The sequence below is a fragment of the Euprymna scolopes genome, chromosome 46, assembly GCF_053919585.1.
Source record: "Euprymna scolopes isolate OS-2025 chromosome 46, ASM5391958v1, whole genome shotgun sequence".
Lineage (NCBI taxonomy): Eukaryota > Metazoa > Mollusca > Cephalopoda > Sepiida > Sepiolidae > Euprymna > Euprymna scolopes.
Genome location: NC_136527.1, coordinates 102,455,201 through 102,476,124, shown reverse-complemented (window position 1 = coordinate 102,476,124; position 20,924 = coordinate 102,455,201). Strand labels below are relative to the sequence as shown.

Below are 20,924 nucleotides of genomic sequence, written 5' to 3'. Positions count from 1 at the left end.
AAATTTAAAAATTAAAAAAAAAAGTTTACAAGTGTTTTTGATATAGATGTACATAATATTTTGATAATATGTTTTAACTTAAATGGGGATGGTATAAAATTGTGGGGTCTGCATTCGCGCCTGGCCTCCATAGAATGGAAATAGGCACAAACTTTAATAAAGACTTTTCATATCTATCTACGTAAGTATACTTTGATAATTATGTTTCACTTTGAAGAAATATGGTATAATAAAATTATGGGGTGTTCGTTTGTGCCTGACCTCCATAGAATGGAAATATGTCACAAAGTTTAACAAGGTTTTTCAATATAGATCCACAGAATATTGTGATAAGTGTTTCAGTGTGAACAGGTATGGTATAATAAATTATGGGGTTTATCTATTTTATTTTTACTTTCATCATATTTTGCTTTGGTTTTGATACTCCCAAACTTGAAGCTATCTCTTTACAACCCTTCCTTTTCATAACCTATCATACTTTCATAAATCAGAGTCCATTTTCTGTAGGCTGTTTTTGAACCCAGTCAACGACGGGTACTTTTGCTAGTATATATATATAAGTTGGTTTATACAAGTCATAATTCTATTTCTATTTGAAAATTTTCGTTAAGGCTTTCTTTTTTTTTTTTCAAACCATTATATAGTTGTATTTTCTTTTGTAATTATAAACTTTTTATAAGTTTGTGATAGGTTAAATTTTTGCATTTTTATTTACTCAAAGCCTCATTAGACTATACGTATAGTCTTGGAAGTTTCTTCAAAACTATATAAACGAAACAAAAATATCCTTCGTCGGAACATTATTTTGTCAGTAAGTCAATTAATCTCCTGTATCGCTGAATATTTTTTTACTTACAGGAACAAACAATAGTACCAATGTTTTTAAAGGGATCATCAGTTGTTTACCATAAAACACTGTTTCAGGAATTTAAAAACAAAACAGTATATTAAATCATGGCTCTCCAGCAGTGTTGATCAAACGCCACCTCGCTCAAAACATACAAACAAAAATATTTTTGATACTGGATTTATTTTTTGTCCTCCAGACAAATTAGGCTAACCAATTCATGTCATTTAAAAAAAAGTATATATACTAGACATGAAGTTCGGTTTGGCTACACCTGCTATACTAAGAATATTGAGAAGTTTTTTATTATTATAAGTCAACTCCATCGTTACCCCAACAAAAAATAAAAGAACGAATGGAAACACGAAAATGTGCCCCCCCCCCCGAAAAAAGAAGTATGTGACAAACTCTCCACCAGATATTTCGCCAGTACTAATAGTTTATTTTTTAAGGGATCATCAGTTGTTTACCATGAAATACTGTTTCGGGGATTTAAAAACAAAACAGTATATTACATCATGGCTCCCCAGCAGTATTGATCAAACACCACCTCCCTTAATCTTAGGAAGAAGACATGTTACAAACATTTGATCAATTTCCTATTAATTGCAATTACTAACCTTTTCATGCTATAAAAATGAATTTCTTACCTGTGTGATTCATCAATTTCTTTTATGCTACCTCAGTCTAGAAAGATTTTTTAGTTACAACGAAAACAAACTGTAAATAATTCAGTTTCAAAAATACCAAAGTAAAAAATTTGCGTTAACCGAAATACACATTTTGTTTGATGTACACGAGTGAGGCCCCTAGCGAAATATGCATCGGCTCCGATGTCATAGGCATCAGGTTTTAGGGAGTGTTTATTATTTTGCGTGTGTGGCCTCGCTTGTTTTTGTTTCTTGAACTTACTTTCACCATGACTAATGTTTGTGCAAATAGAAATTTAAATGATTGATTCATTGGATTGTTTGTCCGTAGAGCGTATTTCACAATATAGCTGTTTTCATGGTAATATAAGAATAATAAATGTAAATTCATTTCGATAAAAAAAAAAAAAATAAATAAATAAAATTCGAAGGGAACACAGTACATGTAATTACTGCTAGTCAAACAAGAGTTATGGTTCTTTAGGTGCCTTAAAATGCAAAAGCGTCCCCACCCGTCAAAATAGTCATAAAACTTTTTGAACACATCTTACATTTCATGTAAGGCATACAAATACCTAAACTCATACTTTGGCAGGTGTGCATGTGGAGGAAATTAGGGTTAGAAATTGGGCGGGGTTTTTTTTTTTGCCTTAAAATGCAGAAGAGTCCCCACCCGGCAAAATAGTCTTAAAACTTTTTGAACACATCTTACATTTCACGTAAGCCATACATATACCTAAACTCATACTTTGGCAGGTGTGCATGTGGAGGAAATTAGGGTTAGAAATTGGGCGGGGTTTTTTTTTTTGCCTTAAAATGCAAAAGAGTCCCCACCCGTCAAAATAGTCTTAAAACTTTTTGAACACATCTTACATTTCACGTAAGCCATACATATACCTAAACTCATACTTTGGCAGGTGTGCATGTGGAGGAAATTAGGGTTAGAAATTGGGTGGGTTTTTTTTTTTTGCTTTAAAATGCAGAAGAGTCCCCACCCGTCAAAATAGTCTTAAAACTTTTTGAACACATCTTACATTTCACGTAAGGCATACAAATACCTAAGCTCATACTTTGGCAGGTGTGCGTGTGGAGGAAATTAGGGTTAGAAATTGGGCGGGGTTTTTTTTTTTGCCTTAAAATGCAGAAGAGTCCCCACCCGGCAAAATAGTCTTAAAACTTTTTGAACACATCTTACATTTCACGTAAGCCATACATATACCTAAACTCATACTTTGGCAGGTGTGCATGTGGAGGAAATTAGGGTTAGAAATTGGGCGGGGGTTTTTTTTTTGCCTTAAAATGCAAAAGAGTCCCCACCCGTCAAAATAGTCTTAAAACTTTTTGAACACATCTTACATTTCACGTAAGCCATACATATACCTAAACTCATACTTTGGCAGGTGTGCATGTGGAGGAAATTAGGGTTAGAAATTGGGCGGGGGTTTTTTTTTTGCCTTAAAATGCAAAAGAGTCCCCACCCGTCAAAATAGTCTTAAAACTTTTTGAACACATCTTACATTTCACGTAAGCCATACATATACCTAAACTCATACTTTGGCAGGTGTGCATGTGGAGGAAATTAGGGTTAGAAATTGGGTGTTTTTTTTTTTTTGCCTTAAAATGCAAAAGAGTCCCCACCCGGCAAAATAGTCTTAAAACTTTTTGAACACATCTTACATTTCATGTAAGGCATACAAATACCTAAGCTCATACTTTGGCAGGTGTGCGTGTGGAGGAAGTTAGGGTTAGAAATTGGGTGGGGGTGGGGTCGGGTTGTTTTGGTAATGGCCTTGGTGCTTAATTATCCATGCTGCCCAGTTTTTTGTTTTTTTTTCTATTTCAGGACCCCACAGTGAGTGCCTATTTACATAACGAAAGCCAAAGATGAGCAAGATTTCTGAAAAGAAACTCGCCGATGTGAAGTGTCTTGCCGATGCATTATCTCCGTAACTCTCGTAACCGCTTTTTGAGATGTTCATAAAATGAGCCCCCAATGGTCGTTAAGATTTTTCGTTTCCCCTTTTTATCAACATTTGCTTTATATGCATGCATTTTTTTTTTTTTTATAATAGTGAAAGCAAACCGATTCTATATAATATTCTGGTTTTTCTTAGTCCGTCTTTTACGTTTTGAAAATAAACCAAATATAATTTTGTGATGCCAAATTGCTTTAAAAAAAAAAAAAAAAAAAAATCGCTTATAAAAAGGCCAAATTTGCAAAATTTAACTTTAAAAAGGCCAATCTGGCAACCCGGAACAATATGAGAGTGACCTCCCTTTGATGTAGCCTCATTTTCGAATACCTATATTATATTCTGCTTAATTAGGCCAAATACAATTTTGTAATACTAAATTTGAAAAAAAAAAGGCCAAATTCGCAAAAAAAAAAAAAAAAGAAAAAGAAAAAAAAGGAAAAAAAAAAGCCAAATTCACAAAATTTAGCTTTAAAAAGGCCAATCTGACAACCCGAAATAATATGAGAGTGACCTCCCTTTGATGTAGCCTCATTTTCGAATATCTATATTATATTCTGTTTGTTCCTTATTTAGTCTGTACGTTATGCTTTGCAATAAGCCAAATACAATTTTTGGAGACAAAATTGCTTAAAAAAAAAAAAAAAGGTCAAATTTGGCTTTAAAAAGTCCAATCTGTTAACCCTGGACAAGAATATGAGAGTAATCTCCCTTTTATGTAGCCTCGTTTTCAAATATCATAATATATGATCATTGTTGCAATAGCGTAAGAAAGAAACGTAGTAATTTCGACGTGCAGCAAAATGTTACGGAGTAAAAAAAAAACAAACATTTGAAAGAAACAGAGAACAAAGAAGAACCAAGGAGTGCTGGACTGAGTATTTATTAGTACTTGTTAGTTTATATCTTATTTGGTTCGGTTCTATATTTAAAATACAATGGACACTATTTTTCATAGCAATGTTAATAAATTCATATTTGCTTTGTATTATTGAGCCCACATCCTTACATTTGCTAAACTTCTGTCTGATGAACAATATGGATTTAAGCAAGCCCATTCTACAGTAGATATTCTAACTGTAATCTCTGAACATATACACCATACAATGAATAAAGCAGAGGAAGGTAGAGTGGTAGCCCTAGATATATCTAAGGCTTTTGACAGGGTATGGCACAATGGTCTTCTCAGTAAAATTAGATCATACGATATCACTGGACAAATAATCAAAGCCTTTTTAAGTAAGAAAAGAATCCAGGTTGTCCTCACCGGTCCTACGTCAAAACAATATGATATAAATCCAGATGTACCTCAAGGGTCGATCCTTGGATTTATTATTCCTAATATTCATAAATGACCTCCCTGATAAAATTGTTTCGGAAATGGGTATATTTGCCGATGACACCACCCTCTATAACAGGCATGAGGGGGAAGACAAATGAACACATATCTTAGGAAATGGCGGAAACCCTAAAGGAAGACCTCCAGTTTGTAGTTGAATGAGACAAAAATGGATGGTCACATTCAATGCTGCCAAGACTAAACTCGTTTCCTTTAATAATTACAAGAAACCTTTTAAACCACCAATAACTATGGCTAATGATACATTTTTATAAGTTTCAGTTGGAAGACATTTTAATGCCAGTATTATTCCCATTAATTCCAAAGTTGGAACACTGTTCGTTACCTTTCCTTAACGAAGCCAATTTGGACTTGGCAAATAAAAACTAGCTTACCTTTTCATGTGAGCAGGCATATATTACAAGCCCATAATCTTCTGTAGAACTATAAGAGTATATGTAAACCATAGGATTCATTATCATTAGGGCTGTGACAACAGAATATTCTTTAGACTCTCAAGTATATATCCGACACAGTAAGACAATCAACCGAAAACCACACCAGTCTATATAAAAACATAGTATATTAATGGATATATACTAAAGTCAAAACAATGAAAAGAATGTTGTCACAGCCCTATTTATCAATTGCAACTCTTGGAAAAAACTCTCACAACATTTCAAAATAGTTATTTTCATTTCATTATGTCTTTAGGCACTTTTTTTTTTTTTTTTTTTTTGATTCAATATTTAATTTCCAATAATGCCCTCCCTCTTGTAGCTGCAGGCAAAGTTTAGGGATCACATGAGTTGGAACAGATACATCGAGGGCATTGCTGATGCGAGGAAGGTGGGCTCTCTTTACCGTGCTAGAAAGTTACTTACGCCTAAAAGGCCACAATTCACTCATGTATGAAGTATTGCTGTCACATTTGGGCTGGTGCATCTGCTACTTGTCTCGGACAGGGTTTAAAAGAGAGTCGCCAATCTAATAGGTCCCAAACTGTCAAGTAGGCTTCAGCCTCTGTCCCATCGACGAAAGGTTGCATTCCTCTGCCTGTTCTACGCATTTTAATAGGGTTAGGGTTAGGGTTACGCATTTTAATCGTAGATGCTCCAACAAACTACAAGCTCTTGTACCCCCTTGGCGTAAATAACCTGGACAAACAGCAAAATCCCACCCCTTCACAGTAGAGATCCCTAGATGTAAGAAAGCCTTCTACTCTAATAGTTTTTTCTCCAAAACTGCTAGACTTTGGAATTCCCTTCCAGATTCCTGCATCCCCTGACTGTACTGACATGCAGAAGTTCAAATATAATGTGAACAGACATCTTGCTGCTCAACTCCCTGCATAGTATCCGTGCAATTATGTCCCAAATAGTAGCCCCCTACATCAAAGTGGTATACTGTACTTGCAATAATCCTTATCCCTGAGTGGCTTCTGGGCCTTGATAAGTGGTGATCACCGTGTAAAAAAAGAAAAAAAAAAAAAAAAAAGAATGTTGATCGGTTTAATTTTTTCTGTATGGAGGAATTCAATAACACATCTCTGCTTCTGGCGCATGTTCATGACCGGAAATTGTTTTCTTAGTTTCTCACACTGTCAATATCTGCAGCAGAGAGATGAAATTTTCAAGTCATGACGTTGTATATCTGCAAGGCCTCCTATTTTTTAACTAAAAAAGTTAAAGAGCTATGAAAACGGTAGCGGTACCATTAAAACGAGTGACCTTTTGTGGTGCAGGATTCATTTTTCTACATAGTCGCCACCATTCTCAATGAACTTTTGCCAGTCTCTTTTGGTGCCTAGGTTGTACAAATTCAGAATGTTATTTTCATTTCTCTCACCAATCTGAAATCAACAGCATCGGCTTTGTAAATGTTCCACAGGTGCCCGTGAACGTTGATTGGTTCAATTTCTTCTACGTTGAAGAATTCAATCACGCATCTCTGCTTCTCGCGCATATTCAAGACAAGGGGTTGCTTTCTTAGAGTCACACACTGTCAACATCTGCAACAGAAAGATGAAACTTTCAAGTCACGTCGTAATTTCAGTCACCATAACAATGCAATCTGCGATTTTTTCTGATCCATTCAGGTGGAATCAAAAATAGGAGGCATTATTTTTGGAACGTCTCATATATTGACTGATCTTTTGTTCCCATTTTTTTTTGTTTTCTGCCACACCTTGATTAACAATCCCTCATCAACTCCGTTGTTCGCATAATTTCCTATACATTTGTTCTACCGATAATCTATGATGGCTGCTTTTTTATAAACTAGCAGTTTACTCAGACCATATGTACCTCTTAATGACTTGCCCTACGTGTGAATACACTTTATGAAAGATTTCAAACGCTTTTTTTTTTTTTTACAAAGTGATCACCACTTATCAAGGCCCGGAAGCCACTCAGGGATAAGGGTTATTGCAAGTACATTACGTTAGTGTGGAGATTTGACGAAGTGTTTACTTAAGGGGGCGGTTTATTAGGAATTTGTTAACGTTGGACTTGAACACATCCAAGTTGTAGTCCGGTGGGAAGCAAGCAGACGGGACAGAGTTCCACAGGCGTGCAGTTCTAAGAAAGAAGCTTTGTTCATGGAATCCGCGTTTTGATTTAGGCACAGATATAGAGTGGGGGAAATTTTTCTCAGTGGATTCAGCTAGACGGGTGTTTTTCGTGAAAGATTGGCGAGGGGGGGACCAGATATTGGAGTTCAGACGAGCACCTGCCATGGAAATAACGATAAAACAAGGATAGGCTCGCAACGTCTCTTCTGTGGGAGAGAGGTTGCAGGGTAGAGAAAAGGGCAACCCCCACTAAGCCACGAAGTCTATTTTGTACTCTGTCAAGGCAGGATAGGCTGTTTTTAGCAGCTCCTGCCCAGATATGGCAACAGTATTCCATCCTTGGACATACTTGGCTTTTATATAGATAGAGAATTGCATCAGTAGTGAGATATCTTCTGGAGCGGTAGAAGGATCCCACCATCTTTCCAGCGACCTTGGCAACAGACTTGATGTACATGTTCCATTTCAGATCAGGAGTAAAGGTCAAACCCAGAAGCTTGTCAAAACACGGGGCCTCACCCAGATGAGAGTCATCCATCACAATTGATGCCAGATGGGGACCAGAGCGTTGATGATGTAAGGATAGGAGTTTGGTTTTGGATGCATTAAAGGTAACCAGCCACATCTTTCCCCACTGAACCACGTGCTCGAGATCAGAGGAGAGAGAACCAGAGAGAACTTTGTCATTTACAGCCTTTGATGTGTTGCCGTAGATGGTCGTGTCATCAGCATAGATGTCAACGAATGATTTAAGTATGTGTTTAGGGAGGTCATTGGTCAGGAAGAGAGTTGGGCCCAGGATTGACCCCTGACGGACTCCAGCATTTATATTGCAGGCCTCCGATTTTTGTCCATCTACCACTACTCTTATGAGCCTATCGGAGAGAAATGATTTAATGATTGAGAAAACATTTCCAGTTATACCGTAGCTGGAAATCTTGTGAAGTAGACCCTTATGCCATACCTTGTCGAAGGCCTTTGATATGTCAAGAGCAATTGCCCTAGAAAGGAAGCCTTTGTCAAGAGATTCACTAATCCTGTGAGATATAACCATCAGCACTTCTGCGGTAGATCTTGCAGAGCGGAAACCATACTGTGTGTCACTAAGAAGGTTATTCCTGCTGAGGTGGTTGACTATTTCTCTATTTAATATGGATTCCAGCAACTTATAACAAACAGGAGACTTATTGGTCTGTACTGAGAGGGAGAGAATTCTTAAATACAGGGCAAACTGCTGAGGTCTTCCAGGGAGTCGGAAAGCACTTCTCCTTAAGGCAGCGCTTAAACAGTTTCGTAAGTATGGGAGCAAGTTCTGGTTGAAGCCTTTTTAACACTATAATTAGGATGCCATCAGGGCCAGTTGCTTTACTGGAATCTAGGTTCTTGATTAGCTTGCCGACCTCATGCACGGATATTTGTATGTTACCTAGCTTGTTCTGTGTTATAGGAGGAAATATGGGGAGTTGATGGCCTTCGTCGCATAGGGTAGAATTAGCTGCAAAGTTCTTTGCAAATAGTTTGGCCTTGTCTGACGCTGACGAGATGACCTCTGGTCCATTGATAATGGTTGGGATAGAACGCACACTTCTGTTCAGGATCCTATTTGTTATTTGCCAAAACTGGTTTAGACCAAAATTTGTCTGAGTAATTTCATAGAGACCGCAGAAGTCAATTTTTTAATATCATTTTTACCCTAATTTTGACCCCTTAACATTTATTATTTTGGTCTCAAATCAAAATACCAAGTTTTACCCATGTCCAAGTTACCTACATCTAAAATTTCCAGTCTTTAGACCCAAAATTAGTAAGGGAATTTGGTAGAGTCTGCAAAGGTCAACTCTTTAACCTTTGACCTTTTGGCAGACAAAATTTCGCCTCAAAACTGATTAAAATGCTTGCTGCATGTCTGAATACCCTTTATGTACAAATTTCAAATGTTTAGACCCAAAATTGGTCGAGTAGTTTTGTGCCCCACCTCTCTGGTGAGGTCAAGCAATTGACCCCTGTTCGTCTTCTTCGAAAAAAGACTTGGCTCGTGCCGTCTAAATCTCCGAGAGACGATCACATCAGGTCTGGAACGCCTCGGAAAGGTGAAGCTCGCATATCTCAGAAAGAAAACACACACTTGAAATTCTATTCTACTAAAATTAATTTCACAAAAATTACAAACTTTTTACACGTTAATCTGACTAATTTCACGTGACACTGGCCTTATATACTCTGGGTCGGGTAGGGGTGCAATATCCCCTAAGCCAATCAAATTACGGTACGTATCTGAGGTTTTCCAATCTAAATTGCGTGTGTAATCTGAGACCAAAAAATGATATCTATTCCCATGACCCTAAACCTTATCATTCAAAACACTTGGTACTGGGTCCTTCAGGCCATGCAATGTCAACAGCATTTCCTGTCGTCTATTTTTCAAGAACAATTATATCTCTGAGTTTGACAATAATACAAAATATATATATCTGATTTTTCAAACAATAAAGCAAAATATATCTATATATTTCAATATTTCTATTAAAGCTATCTTAGCATAGTTACCGAGTCTCCTTCAGGTCACAGGGAAGTCTGAAGCTCCCCAATGGGTTGCAAAACGCTCCCTTAAGTCAATTAGGTCACAGTTTGCTAGATACCGCAAAGGTAAAATCTTTTGAACTTTGACCTCTTGGCAGCTCAAATTTTTTACCCAAATCAATTAAAAAGCTTGCCTTATCTCTGAATACCGTTTATGTAAAATTTCAAATGTTTAGATCAGAAATTGGCTGAGCAATTCGGTAGAGACCACAGAGGTCAAATTAAATTAAACTTTGACCCCAATTTTGACCCCTTAGCATTTATTTTTGGGGGCTCAAATCAAATTAAAATGTTAGATCCATGTCCAAGTAACCTACATTTAAAATTTCAAGTGTTTAGACCCAAAATTGACGGAGGAGTTTGGTAGAGTTTTCAAAGGTCAAATCGCTGAACTTGGACCTCTTGACAGCCAAATTTTTGGCCCAAAACCAATTAAAATGATTTTCCCAAATCTCAATACCCCATATGTCAAATTTCGAGTCTTTAGACAGAAAATTTACAGAGTTATTGCGTAGGGAAATACACACAGACACTTACACTTTTATAGATTGACACGGTTTGGTAAATGCATTTTATAGTAAAAACAAATTTTCATTTCTTTTAATAATCACTATGTTTCATCTGCAGGACGTGCTTCACTGTTACTACTGCTCATCAGCCTGGTTAACAACAAAAATAATTTATGAAGGCTGCTTTTTTTTATAAATTGGAAGAAATTTTAAAAAATTAATTTTAATTGTGCAGATTAGGGTTTTAGTGTTTAGGTAAGGGTTAGATACATTGTTTGTAATATATTTATTGTATTTCCACGTTTTTCTATTTATCATTATAATTTTCTCGGAGCGGTTTAATATTTCACGAACGTTCACTTCCAGTTATTCCATTCAGCGACCCTAACCCTAACCCAAGAAACGTTTTTACTTCACATTTCAACTCATACTTATGATAACCAGAACAAACAAAAAAAGCGACCGTAATAGAGGTCAGTGTACCCAATGATACAGGGCTTAACAGAGTTGAGAGGGAAAAGATAACAAAGTATCTTATGTATGATATGTATGATATGAAGGACTTATGTATGATATGAAACGAAATTGGAAATTAAAAGACGTTTCAATTATACCAGTCATCATAGGAGCAACTGGGCTTATGAAAAAGAACTTTAAAAAGTACATAGCAAGCATACCCGGTGAACCAAGTGCAAGTGAAATACAAACGATTGCACTGAAAGGGACGGCTAGAATCCTGAAAAGATCTCTTGGTTGGACTCACTAAAATAGGGGTAAATGTCAGACATCTGGTTGGATGTCCCATTCCCTAGAATAAAAAGTTTAAGAAAAATAAAAAAAAAAGAGATAAGTGGCAGAGTGAGAGAGATAGAGATAGAGAGAAAGACAGAATGGCTCTCGTCTTGGGGAGGCTCCATGTTTTGACAAGCTCTTGGGGTTGACCATTACTCCTGATATGAAATGAAACACGTACATCAAATCTGTTGCCAAGGTTGTGGGAAAATGGTGGGATCCTTCTATCAATCCAGTAGATATCTCACTGCTGATGCAATTCTCTACCAATATAAGAGCCATGTACGTTCAAGGATGGAGTACTGTTGCCACATCTGGGCAGGTTCAGCTAGCAAGACCTTATCCTGCCTTGACAGAGTTCAAAATAGACTTTGTAGCCTAGTGAGAGACACACACTTTTCTCTTCCCTGCAACCTCTTTCTCACAGAAGAGACGTTGCAAGCCTGTCTCTGCTTTATCGTTATTTTCATGGCAAATGCTCCTCTGAGCTCCAATGTATGATCCCCCACCCTCGCCAAACTTTCACGAGAAACACTCGTCTAGCTGAAAACACTATCAATAATTTCCCCCACTCTTTATCCGTACCTAAACCTAAACGTAGATTCCATGAACAAAGCTACTTTCTTAGAACTGCACGCCTGTGGAACTGCCTTCCGCTTGCCTGCTTTCCGGCTGACTACCATATGGTCGTCTTCAAGTCCAATGTAAACAAGTTCTTAATGAGCCGTTCCCCTTAAGTGATCCAATTTACCAAGTTTCCACTACTAACAATTACTACGTCGCTGTCTCATTGACCACTGTACACTTATTAACACGTATCCTCGAGTGGCTTCTCGGCCTTAATAAGTGGTGACTCCTTTGTAAAAAAAAAAAGATAGAGGATGGGGTTGGCATCTCTGTTCTTCCTTGATGTGCATGTGCTTTGTTCATCCGATAAACTCATTTCCCTTTCTCTTTTTTTTTTTTTTTGATCATATTCCTAAACACTTTGGGAGGGTGCAGTGCAAAAAAAAAAAAACAAGAAGAAAAAAAAAAGAAAAAGAAAAAAAAGAAAGAAAAAAAGAAAGAAAGAAAAAAGAAAGAAAGAAAAAGAAAAGAAAAATCTTTCTCATTCAAACTCACCTCTTTGTGTTCCTGCTCTGCTTTTATTCCTGCCTCCATAGCAAAGTGAAACGCTGCCAACGCCTGGGCCTCCTCCCGCTTGCTCGACAACACAGGGATCAACCGGGTCAGCCACTCGCTCGCTCTTCCATGACGGTGCGACTGATCACTCTGGGCAAACTCCTTAGGCGTATGATTCTCAATGAACGGCAATACCAAATCCATTGTGCCAGATTTCACTACTGCGGCTTCGATCTCCTTATTGGACACAAGTGCTGAGATGGCCAGGCAAGCATAGTAACGGACGCTATCATCATCGTTAAAAGCTAGCGGAAAGAGCCATTCAGCTACCTTGTTTTTAACCATAAGCTCCTGGTTTTCTGAACCCCCATACAGAGCTAAATTTGCAAGGGCAAACGCGCAGTGTCGGAGAGTCATCCGATCTGTGTAGCGACACCAGTGCAAGACAACTTCCAAACCCCCTAATTTGATCACCTCACTGCAGGTCCCTTCCGACGTTTTAAAAAGGCTTTCTAAGATGCCCGTAGATGTACGTGCCATGTCGCACATGTTTTTCGTATTATATGTCATCTTAACCACAGTCTCCAACCCATTTTTCGCTACTGCCTGCCGATTCTCTGTGGTCATGATCTGTTCAAGCACTCGCCCCGAAGCCCTCAGCAGGTCCTTGTTGGAGGAACCGCAATTACTCACAATCCTTTCCAGAGCACCTTCCACCCGGATAATATCGCAGAGGGCGTATGCAAGATCGCGGCCATAAACGGGTGACGACCAAGCATTTTCGATCAAGACGAGCATCTCTCGAAGGGCGGTGATTTGCTCGGGAGCAGAACCCAAATGCAGGACGTGGATTTTCTCACGGAGTTCTGACGAGTACAACTGCATGGTTGACTGGAGTGTGGTTTTGCTCTTAGTGACGACAATCTCCTGCTCATTGCCGGACTTTGTATATTTCATGGAGGTGGAAGAGAAGCTATAACTCTTACACTCCTCTTTACACATCTTCTGCGTGTAGGAAGACGAATCCTCATAGACACTCGACGTGCTTTCGCTGCTTATCGACCGTGAGAAATTCTTTACAGGTTTGTCAATCTGCAGCTCTTCGTCCTGCGGTATCGTCTCCAGGGCCCGTGGTGTCCGGGGCCGCACTTTTTGCGTTTTACTGACCTCACATTCAACAGCCTTCGACAAATCGTAGTATACAGTTGAACATTCAGACACTTTGTGGCCGAGGTTCCGCACGCGGACGTTGTCGTCGTCTCCCGTGTCGACTGATGTGGTGACCCCACTTTCGTAGTTTTGGATCAGCGACGCATCAGACTGGGAGCGTTCAAGAGCACGATAGGGATCAAATTTTTCCACATCCCCATCGTCGTTCTGGAGAATGCCCTCGGACATTATCCTGCGAACCGTGTTGTGAGAATTGTTTACGCTACACGCATCGTCGTCCGATACTATTTCCATCTCCATGGTAACAGTTTTTTTTTTTTAATTTAAAGTTTTTTCTTTTATATTTTCTTTGTTTTTTTTTTGTTTGTATTTCAGTAATTTGATGGTTTTTTTTTTTTTTACTTAAAATATTTCAAGTGTTTATTTTGTTTATGTTTGTATTTTTTTTTTTTTAAATGCCTTTTAATTCCTCCTGCACGGTAATTGAGTTGTTTTTTTTTGCTTAATTTTTTTTTTAAGTTCTTGCTTTTTAAAAATTTTTTTTTGTTTTTCAGTAATTTGATATGAATTTTAAGTTTACATATATTTTTTAATGATATTGTTTTATTTCTTAAGACAAGAAATAAAATATTTTAAGTTTTTCTTACTTTTTTTTTTTTTTTCGTAAATTCCTTTCTATATCTTCTGTATAAATTGAGCTCCTCTGGTCAAGGGGGATAACTCCTGATTAAGTGATCCTGAAAAAACAAAAAAAAAACTGTTAAAACTTAAAAACAAGATAATACATCATGATTATCTCTCACTCTATAATAAAGATCAACGTGTATTTATAGATAAATATTTATTTATAAGGAAATGTCAGACAGACAATACACCAATACCCCAAGATGGCTTCCCGTGTGGTAGAGATACCTCCAGAGAAGACCCTAATTTACCTTATATGTGCTTCCGGGTTGCACTTGCTTACACCATATTTGCTCTCTATCGCCCCTACAACAGCGGGGTTACTGTCCTTAAGAGTATATCTGAGAAAATTGACCTCATCCTGTCTGCTCATCCTTCAGCTACCATTCACACTTGCGGTGACTTCAATGTCCATAATGTGGAATGGCTGACCCACTCAAATAAGACAGATGATGAGGGGAGGTTCTGTCATAATTTTGCCATTGCCTATGACCTCACTCAGATTGTTCATGAACCCACCCGTGTGCCCGATACTACTGGTCAGTATGCAAGCCTTCTAGACCTTTTTCTCACAACTTCCCCTGAGCTATGTTCATGTTCCGTTCTATCTCCCCTGGGATCCTCCGACCACTCTGTTGTAGCAGTTAAGATAAAAATGAAATGTAATAGGTCTTCAGATATACCTCTCAACTGTACTGCATATCAATACTCTATGGCTGACTGGGATAGCTTCCGTACATTCATATCTGATTTACCTCTGCACTCCATGTTTAAAAAGGATGTATCCTCTATAGTATCAGACCTTACTGAATGGTTAATTGTAGGCATAGATCGATTCATACCATCCAAAAAATTCCAATAAGAACTTAACAGCCAGCCATGGTTCTCCCCAGAATGTGCCGCTGCCATTGCGCACAGAAATTACTTTTTCCATAGCTGCCAACGTAATAGATGTACTGAGACTAAAGCTGCCTTCAGAACTGCCAGCAACCACTGTAAAAGAGTAATAAAAAATGCAAGAGAGCTATATGCTCAGTCCGTCAAATCCAAAGTAGCTGAGCAGCGGCTTGGTTCCCACCAGTTTTGGCAAATAGCAAACAAGATCCTGAACAGATGCATGCATTCTATCCCAACCATCATCAATGGACCTGAGGTCATCTCGTCAGCATCAGACAAGGCCAAACTATTCACCAAGAACTTTGCAGCTAACTCTACCCTATGCGACGAAGGTCAACTCCCCGTATTTCCTCCTACAACAGACAACACCCTAACCAACATACAAATATCTGTGCATGAGGTCGGCAAACTAATCAAGAACCTTGATTCCAGTAAAGCAACTGGCCCACACGGCATTCCAATTATAGTGTTGAAAAAGCTTTGACCAGAACTTGCCCCCATACTTACAAAACTTTTAAGCGTTGCCTTAAGGAGAAGTGCTTTCCAACACCCTGGAAAACCTTGTCAGTATGCCCTGTATTTAAGAACTCATGTGATAAATCATCCCCCTCTCAGTACAAACAAATAAGTCTCTTGTGTGTCATGAGTAAGTTACTGGAATCCATATCAAATGAAGAAGTAGTCAATCACCTCAGCAGAAATAACCTCTTTAGTGACATGCAATATGGTTTCCGTTCTGCTAGATCTACAGCTGATGTGCTAACAGTTATATCCCATAGGATTAGTGAATCTCTCGACAAAGGCTTCCTTTCTAGGGCAATTGACATATCAAAGGCCTTCGATAAGGTTTGGCATAAGGGCCTACTTCACAAGATTTCCAGCTACGGTATAACTGGAAATGTTTTCTCAATAATTAAATCATTTCTCTCTGATAGGTTCATAAGAGTAGTGGTTGATGGGCAGAAATCTGAGGTCCACAGTAATGCTGGAGTCCCTCAGAGGTCCATTCTGGGCCCAACTCTCTTCCTGATCTACATCAATGATCTCCCAAAACACATACGAAATTCATTCGTTGACATCTATGCTGATGACACGACTATCTACGGCAACACATCAAAGGCTGTAAATGACAAAGCTCTCTCTGATTCTCTCTCCTCTGATCTTGAGCACGTCGTTCAGTGGATGGGGGAAGAGATGGCTGGTTAATTTTAATGCATCTAAAACCAAGCTCCTAACTTTACATCATCAACGCTCTGTTCCTCATCTAGCATCAATTGAAATGGATGGCTCTCGTCTTGGGGAGGTTTCATGTTTTGACAAGCTCTTGAGTTTGACCTTTACTCCTAATCTTAAATGGAGCATGTATATAAAATCTGTTGCCCGGGCCGCTGGGAAAATGCTAGGATCCTTCTACCGCTCCAGAAGATATCTCCCTACTGATGCAATTCTCTATCTATATAAAAGCCAAGTACGTCCAAAGATGGAGTACTGCTGCCACATCTGGACTGGAGCTGCTAAAAACAGCCTATCCTGCCTTGACAAAGTACAAAATAGACTTCGTGGCTTAGTGGAGATGCTCTCTTCTCTTCCCTGCAACCTCTCTCCCACAGAAGAGATGTTGCGAGCCTGTCTTTGTTTTATCGTTATTTCCATGGCAAGTGCTCGTCCGAGCTCCAATCTCTGGTCCCCTCTCGCCAATCCTTCATGATAAACACCCGTCTAGCTAAAACCACTGTCAGTAATTTTCCCCCACTCTTTATCTGTGCCTAAATCAAAACATAGATTCCATGAACATAGCTTTTTTCTTAAAAGTGCACGCCTGTGGAATTCTCTTCCGTTTGCCTTTTCCCACCTGACTACAACTTGGATGTCTTCAAGTCCAACATAAACAAATTCCTGATTAACCGCCCGCTTAAGTAAGACACTTTATCAAATCTCCAATACCAACTATTACTACATTATCCCATTGATTATCGTACACAAAATAACCCTTATCCCTGAGTGGCTTACGGGCCTTGATAAATGGTGATCCTCATCTAAAAAAAAAAAAAAAAAAAAAATACACACATATCTATAAAAGTGAGAATATGTATGTTTGTGTGTGTTTTTTTTTTACATGGTAGTCATCACATATCAAGGCCAAAGAGCCACTCGAGGATAAGGGTTATTGCGTGTACAGTAATCAATGGGATAATATTGTATTAATCGTTAGTAATGGAGATTTGATAAAGTGTCTTACTTAAGGAGGACGGTTTATCAGGAATTTGTTTATGTTGGACTTGAAGACATCATTAAATTTATTTTTTTATTAACCTCATATATATTCAACAAATTTTTGCTCTGCAGCCTTGAAATTTGGTATATACGGTATTCAGAAATGTGGAAAACTTTAATCAGTTTTCATTTGGAAATATATATATGCATGCGCACAAAATGTAATATGCATAATCCAAGGCAAATAAATTTTTTTTTGATATTCATATATATATATATATATATATATATATATATATTCACATGGTATAGTCCAAAAGAGGTAATTGGATAAAATCCACCACGAAAACTTGCTGTAACAAAAAAAAAAGCAAAAAAAATTTCTGAAAAATTAATTCCGCAAAAAAATATCAAATCCACAAAAAGTCCCCAGTCACCTCTATATCCTAATCAAAGGAGATGACATTAGATTTTTTCAGTTCTTGTAAGGCAGTGTCGACATCTTCCTACATACAGCACCTGGTATTCTCAAATCATTACCCAGGCTCAACTTGGCTTAACATGAACCAGTGTGTCAACGCGATTATGGCATCAAAGGGGTTTGCTAGGGCACTAAACAAAAAAAATATCAAACATAGTTCAACAAAGTTAACCTTACTAAATGATATGTCCCAGGAACTCACTTTCCTAGATAATTAACCTTGTGCCAGACTTTTGTGAAGCTCCATATGCATATGATGAGCAGACATTGAAACTAGAGGAATACTTGGAGCATTTTTACAAATCGCAAGGTTATATATATATATATACTAGCAAAAGTACCCGTCAGTGACTGGGTTCAAAAATAGCCTACAGAAAATGGACTCTGATTTATGAAAGTATGATAGGTTATGAAAAGGAAGGGTTGTAAAGAGATAGCTTCGAATTTGGGGGTATCAAAACCAAAGCAAAATATGATGAAAGTAAAAATAAAATAGATAAACCCCATAATTTATTATACCATAACTGTTTACACTGAAACACTTATCACAATATTCTGTGGATCTATATTAAAAAAAACCTTGTTAAACTTTGTGCCTATTTCCATTCTATGGAGGTCAGGCACGAACACAGACCCCGCAATTTTATTATACCATCCCTATTTAAGTTAAAATATACTTATCAAAGTATTATTATGTACATCTATATCAAAAACACTTGTAAACATTTTTTTTTTAATTTTTAAATTTTTTATTTCCATACTTTGTGGACCAGACGCGTACGCAGCCCCCACAATCTTAATGAATCATCACTATGCCAGATCAAACATACCCATTCCTATGTCTCAATACATCTTCTATCATTATATGTGATCAGTTTTCTATAATAGTCAACCATATAGGAGCCTATTCCTGACCAGACACACACACACACACACAAACTTTTAGCTTTATATTATAGATATTATTGACATATTCCCAATTCCAAATTCTTGGGGAATTACTATTTTTAAGAAGATGAGAAAACATTCCTTCTGCCTGGTATGGTCGAATACCGATAACAAAACACCTGCCAAACTTTGATTGCAAATACACATAGGTTTTGTTTTTTGGGTTTTGTTGGAAGCAGAGGGTGGTGGAGCGAAGGGCTTCTGGTCTGGATTTTGATTCTCTTCCAAGATTTTTGGAGCAGATTTCTTGGTGGTCTAGCTAAGAATTGGCACATAAGAGTTCAAATCCAGGTAAATTCAGAGTGAGAAAAAGAGAGAAAGTGCAAGAAAGTGTGAGAGAGAGCGATAGAGAGAGAGAGCGATAAAGAGAGAGAGAGAGAGCGATAAAGAGAGAGCAAGAGCGATAGAAAGAGAGAGCGATAAAGAGAGAGAGAGCGATAATGAGAAAGAGCGATAAAGAAAAAGAGCGATAAAGAGAAAGAGCGATAAAGAGAAAGAGCAAGAGAGAGAAAGAGCAAGAGAGAGAAAGAGCAAGAGAGAGAAAGAGCAAGAGAGAGAAAGAGAGAGAGAGCGAGAGAGAGAGAGCGAGAGAGAGAGAGAGCGAGAGAGAGAGAGCGAGAGAGAGAGAGCGAGAGAGCGCGAGAGAGAGAGCGAGCGAGAGAGCGAGAGAGAGAGAGCGAGCGAGAGAGCAAGAGAGAGAGAGCGAGCGAGAAAGCGAGAGAGAGAGAGAGCGACATAGAGAGAGAGCAAGAAAGAGAGAGAGCAAGAAAGAGAGAGAGCAAGAAAGAGAGAGAGCAAGAAAGAGAGAGAGCAAGAGAGAGAGAGAGCAAGAGAGAGAGAGAGCAAGAGAGAGAAAGAGCAAGAGAGAGAAAGAGCAAGAGAGAGAAAGAGCAAGAGAGAGAAAGAGCAAGAGAGAGAAAGAGCAAGAGAGAGAAAGAGCAAGAGAGAGAAAGAGCGAGAGAGAGAAAGAGCAAGAGAGAGAAAGAGCGAGAGAGAGCGAGAAAGAGAGAGAGCGAGAGAGAGAGCGAGCGAGAGAGAGAGCGAGAGAGAGAGCGAGCGAGAGAGAGAGCGAGCGAGCGAGAGAGCGAGCGAGAGAGAGAGCGAGCGAGAGAGCGAGCGAGAGAGCGAGCGAGAGAGAGAGCGAGCGAGAGAGAGCGACATAGAGAGAGAGCAAGAAAGAGAGAGAGCAAGAAAGAGAGAGAGCAAGAAAGAGAGAGAGCAAGAAAGAGAGAGAGCAAGAAAGAGAGAGAGCAAGAAAGAGAGAAAGCAAGAAAGAGAGAGAGAGAGCAAGAGATTAACAATAATAAAAAAATAATAAATTGGATGAAAAAAGTAATTAAATTTAATAAAAATATTTTAAAAATATTAAATTGAATTAAAATAAAATAATTAAATTGGATAAAAAATAAAAAAAAATATTAAATTAGATAAAAATAAATAATTGAAAATAATTAAATTGGATTCAAAAATCCTAAAATAATTAAAATGGATTAAAAAAATTAAATTAGATTATAAATAAAAAATAAAAAAAACAATTAAATTGAATTAAAAATAAGAAAAAAAAAACAATTAATTTGAATTAGAAATAATAAAAAATAATTAAACCGGATAAAAAATAATTAAAAATAATTCATTTGGATTAAGCTAATTTATATGAAACCCTGAACCACCTGACGAAGGCCAGAGGAATAGTTGGCCGAAACGCTGTGGAAGAACTAAAAGAGGATAAGAGTTTGCAATAAATAAATGAACCCAAAAGCAATCCATTTTTTCTTTGAAAAAACGGGTTTGTATTACTGTACACATAGATTCGAAAAAGTTGTCAAAAAAACAAATATATAACAAATGTTATCAAAGGCAAGATAAGTTACTTTTCTACCAAACTGGATATATTTTTTGTGTTTTTATTCAATGTAACATGTTTATTCAGCCCCCAAAAACATACAGTGTTTACCAATGTATTGGAAAATTCAAGATGGTGCCCGACTCGCTTTTTAACACGGTAAGTTCGTGAAAAGGTGTTATAAATAATAAACTAGACAAAATACTATTAAAATCCACCGAATATATGTCAACCTATGTCACGGTAACATATATTGCGCGAGTTTCTAACAGTATTTTATCTAGTTTTATATTTATAGCACCT

The 20,924-nt window shown here is 37.8% G+C and overlaps 1 protein-coding gene across 3 annotated transcripts in view; it reads right to left on the bottom strand.

Annotated features, from left to right (window-relative positions):
- Positions 1 to 20,924, bottom strand: part of LOC145271224 (NAD(+) hydrolase sarm1-like) — a 266,101-nt gene that overhangs the window by 60,546 nt on the left and 184,631 nt on the right. For all 3 annotated transcript variants that reach the window (XM_080126780.1, XM_080126781.1, XM_080126782.1), the window contains one exon: positions 12,385 to 14,291. In XM_080126780.1, coding sequence (XP_079982906.1) covers positions 12,385 to 13,854 — 1,470 coding nt within the window. In that variant the 5' untranslated portion in view covers positions 13,855 to 14,291. The remainder of the gene's footprint in view (positions 1 to 12,384; positions 14,292 to 20,924) is intronic.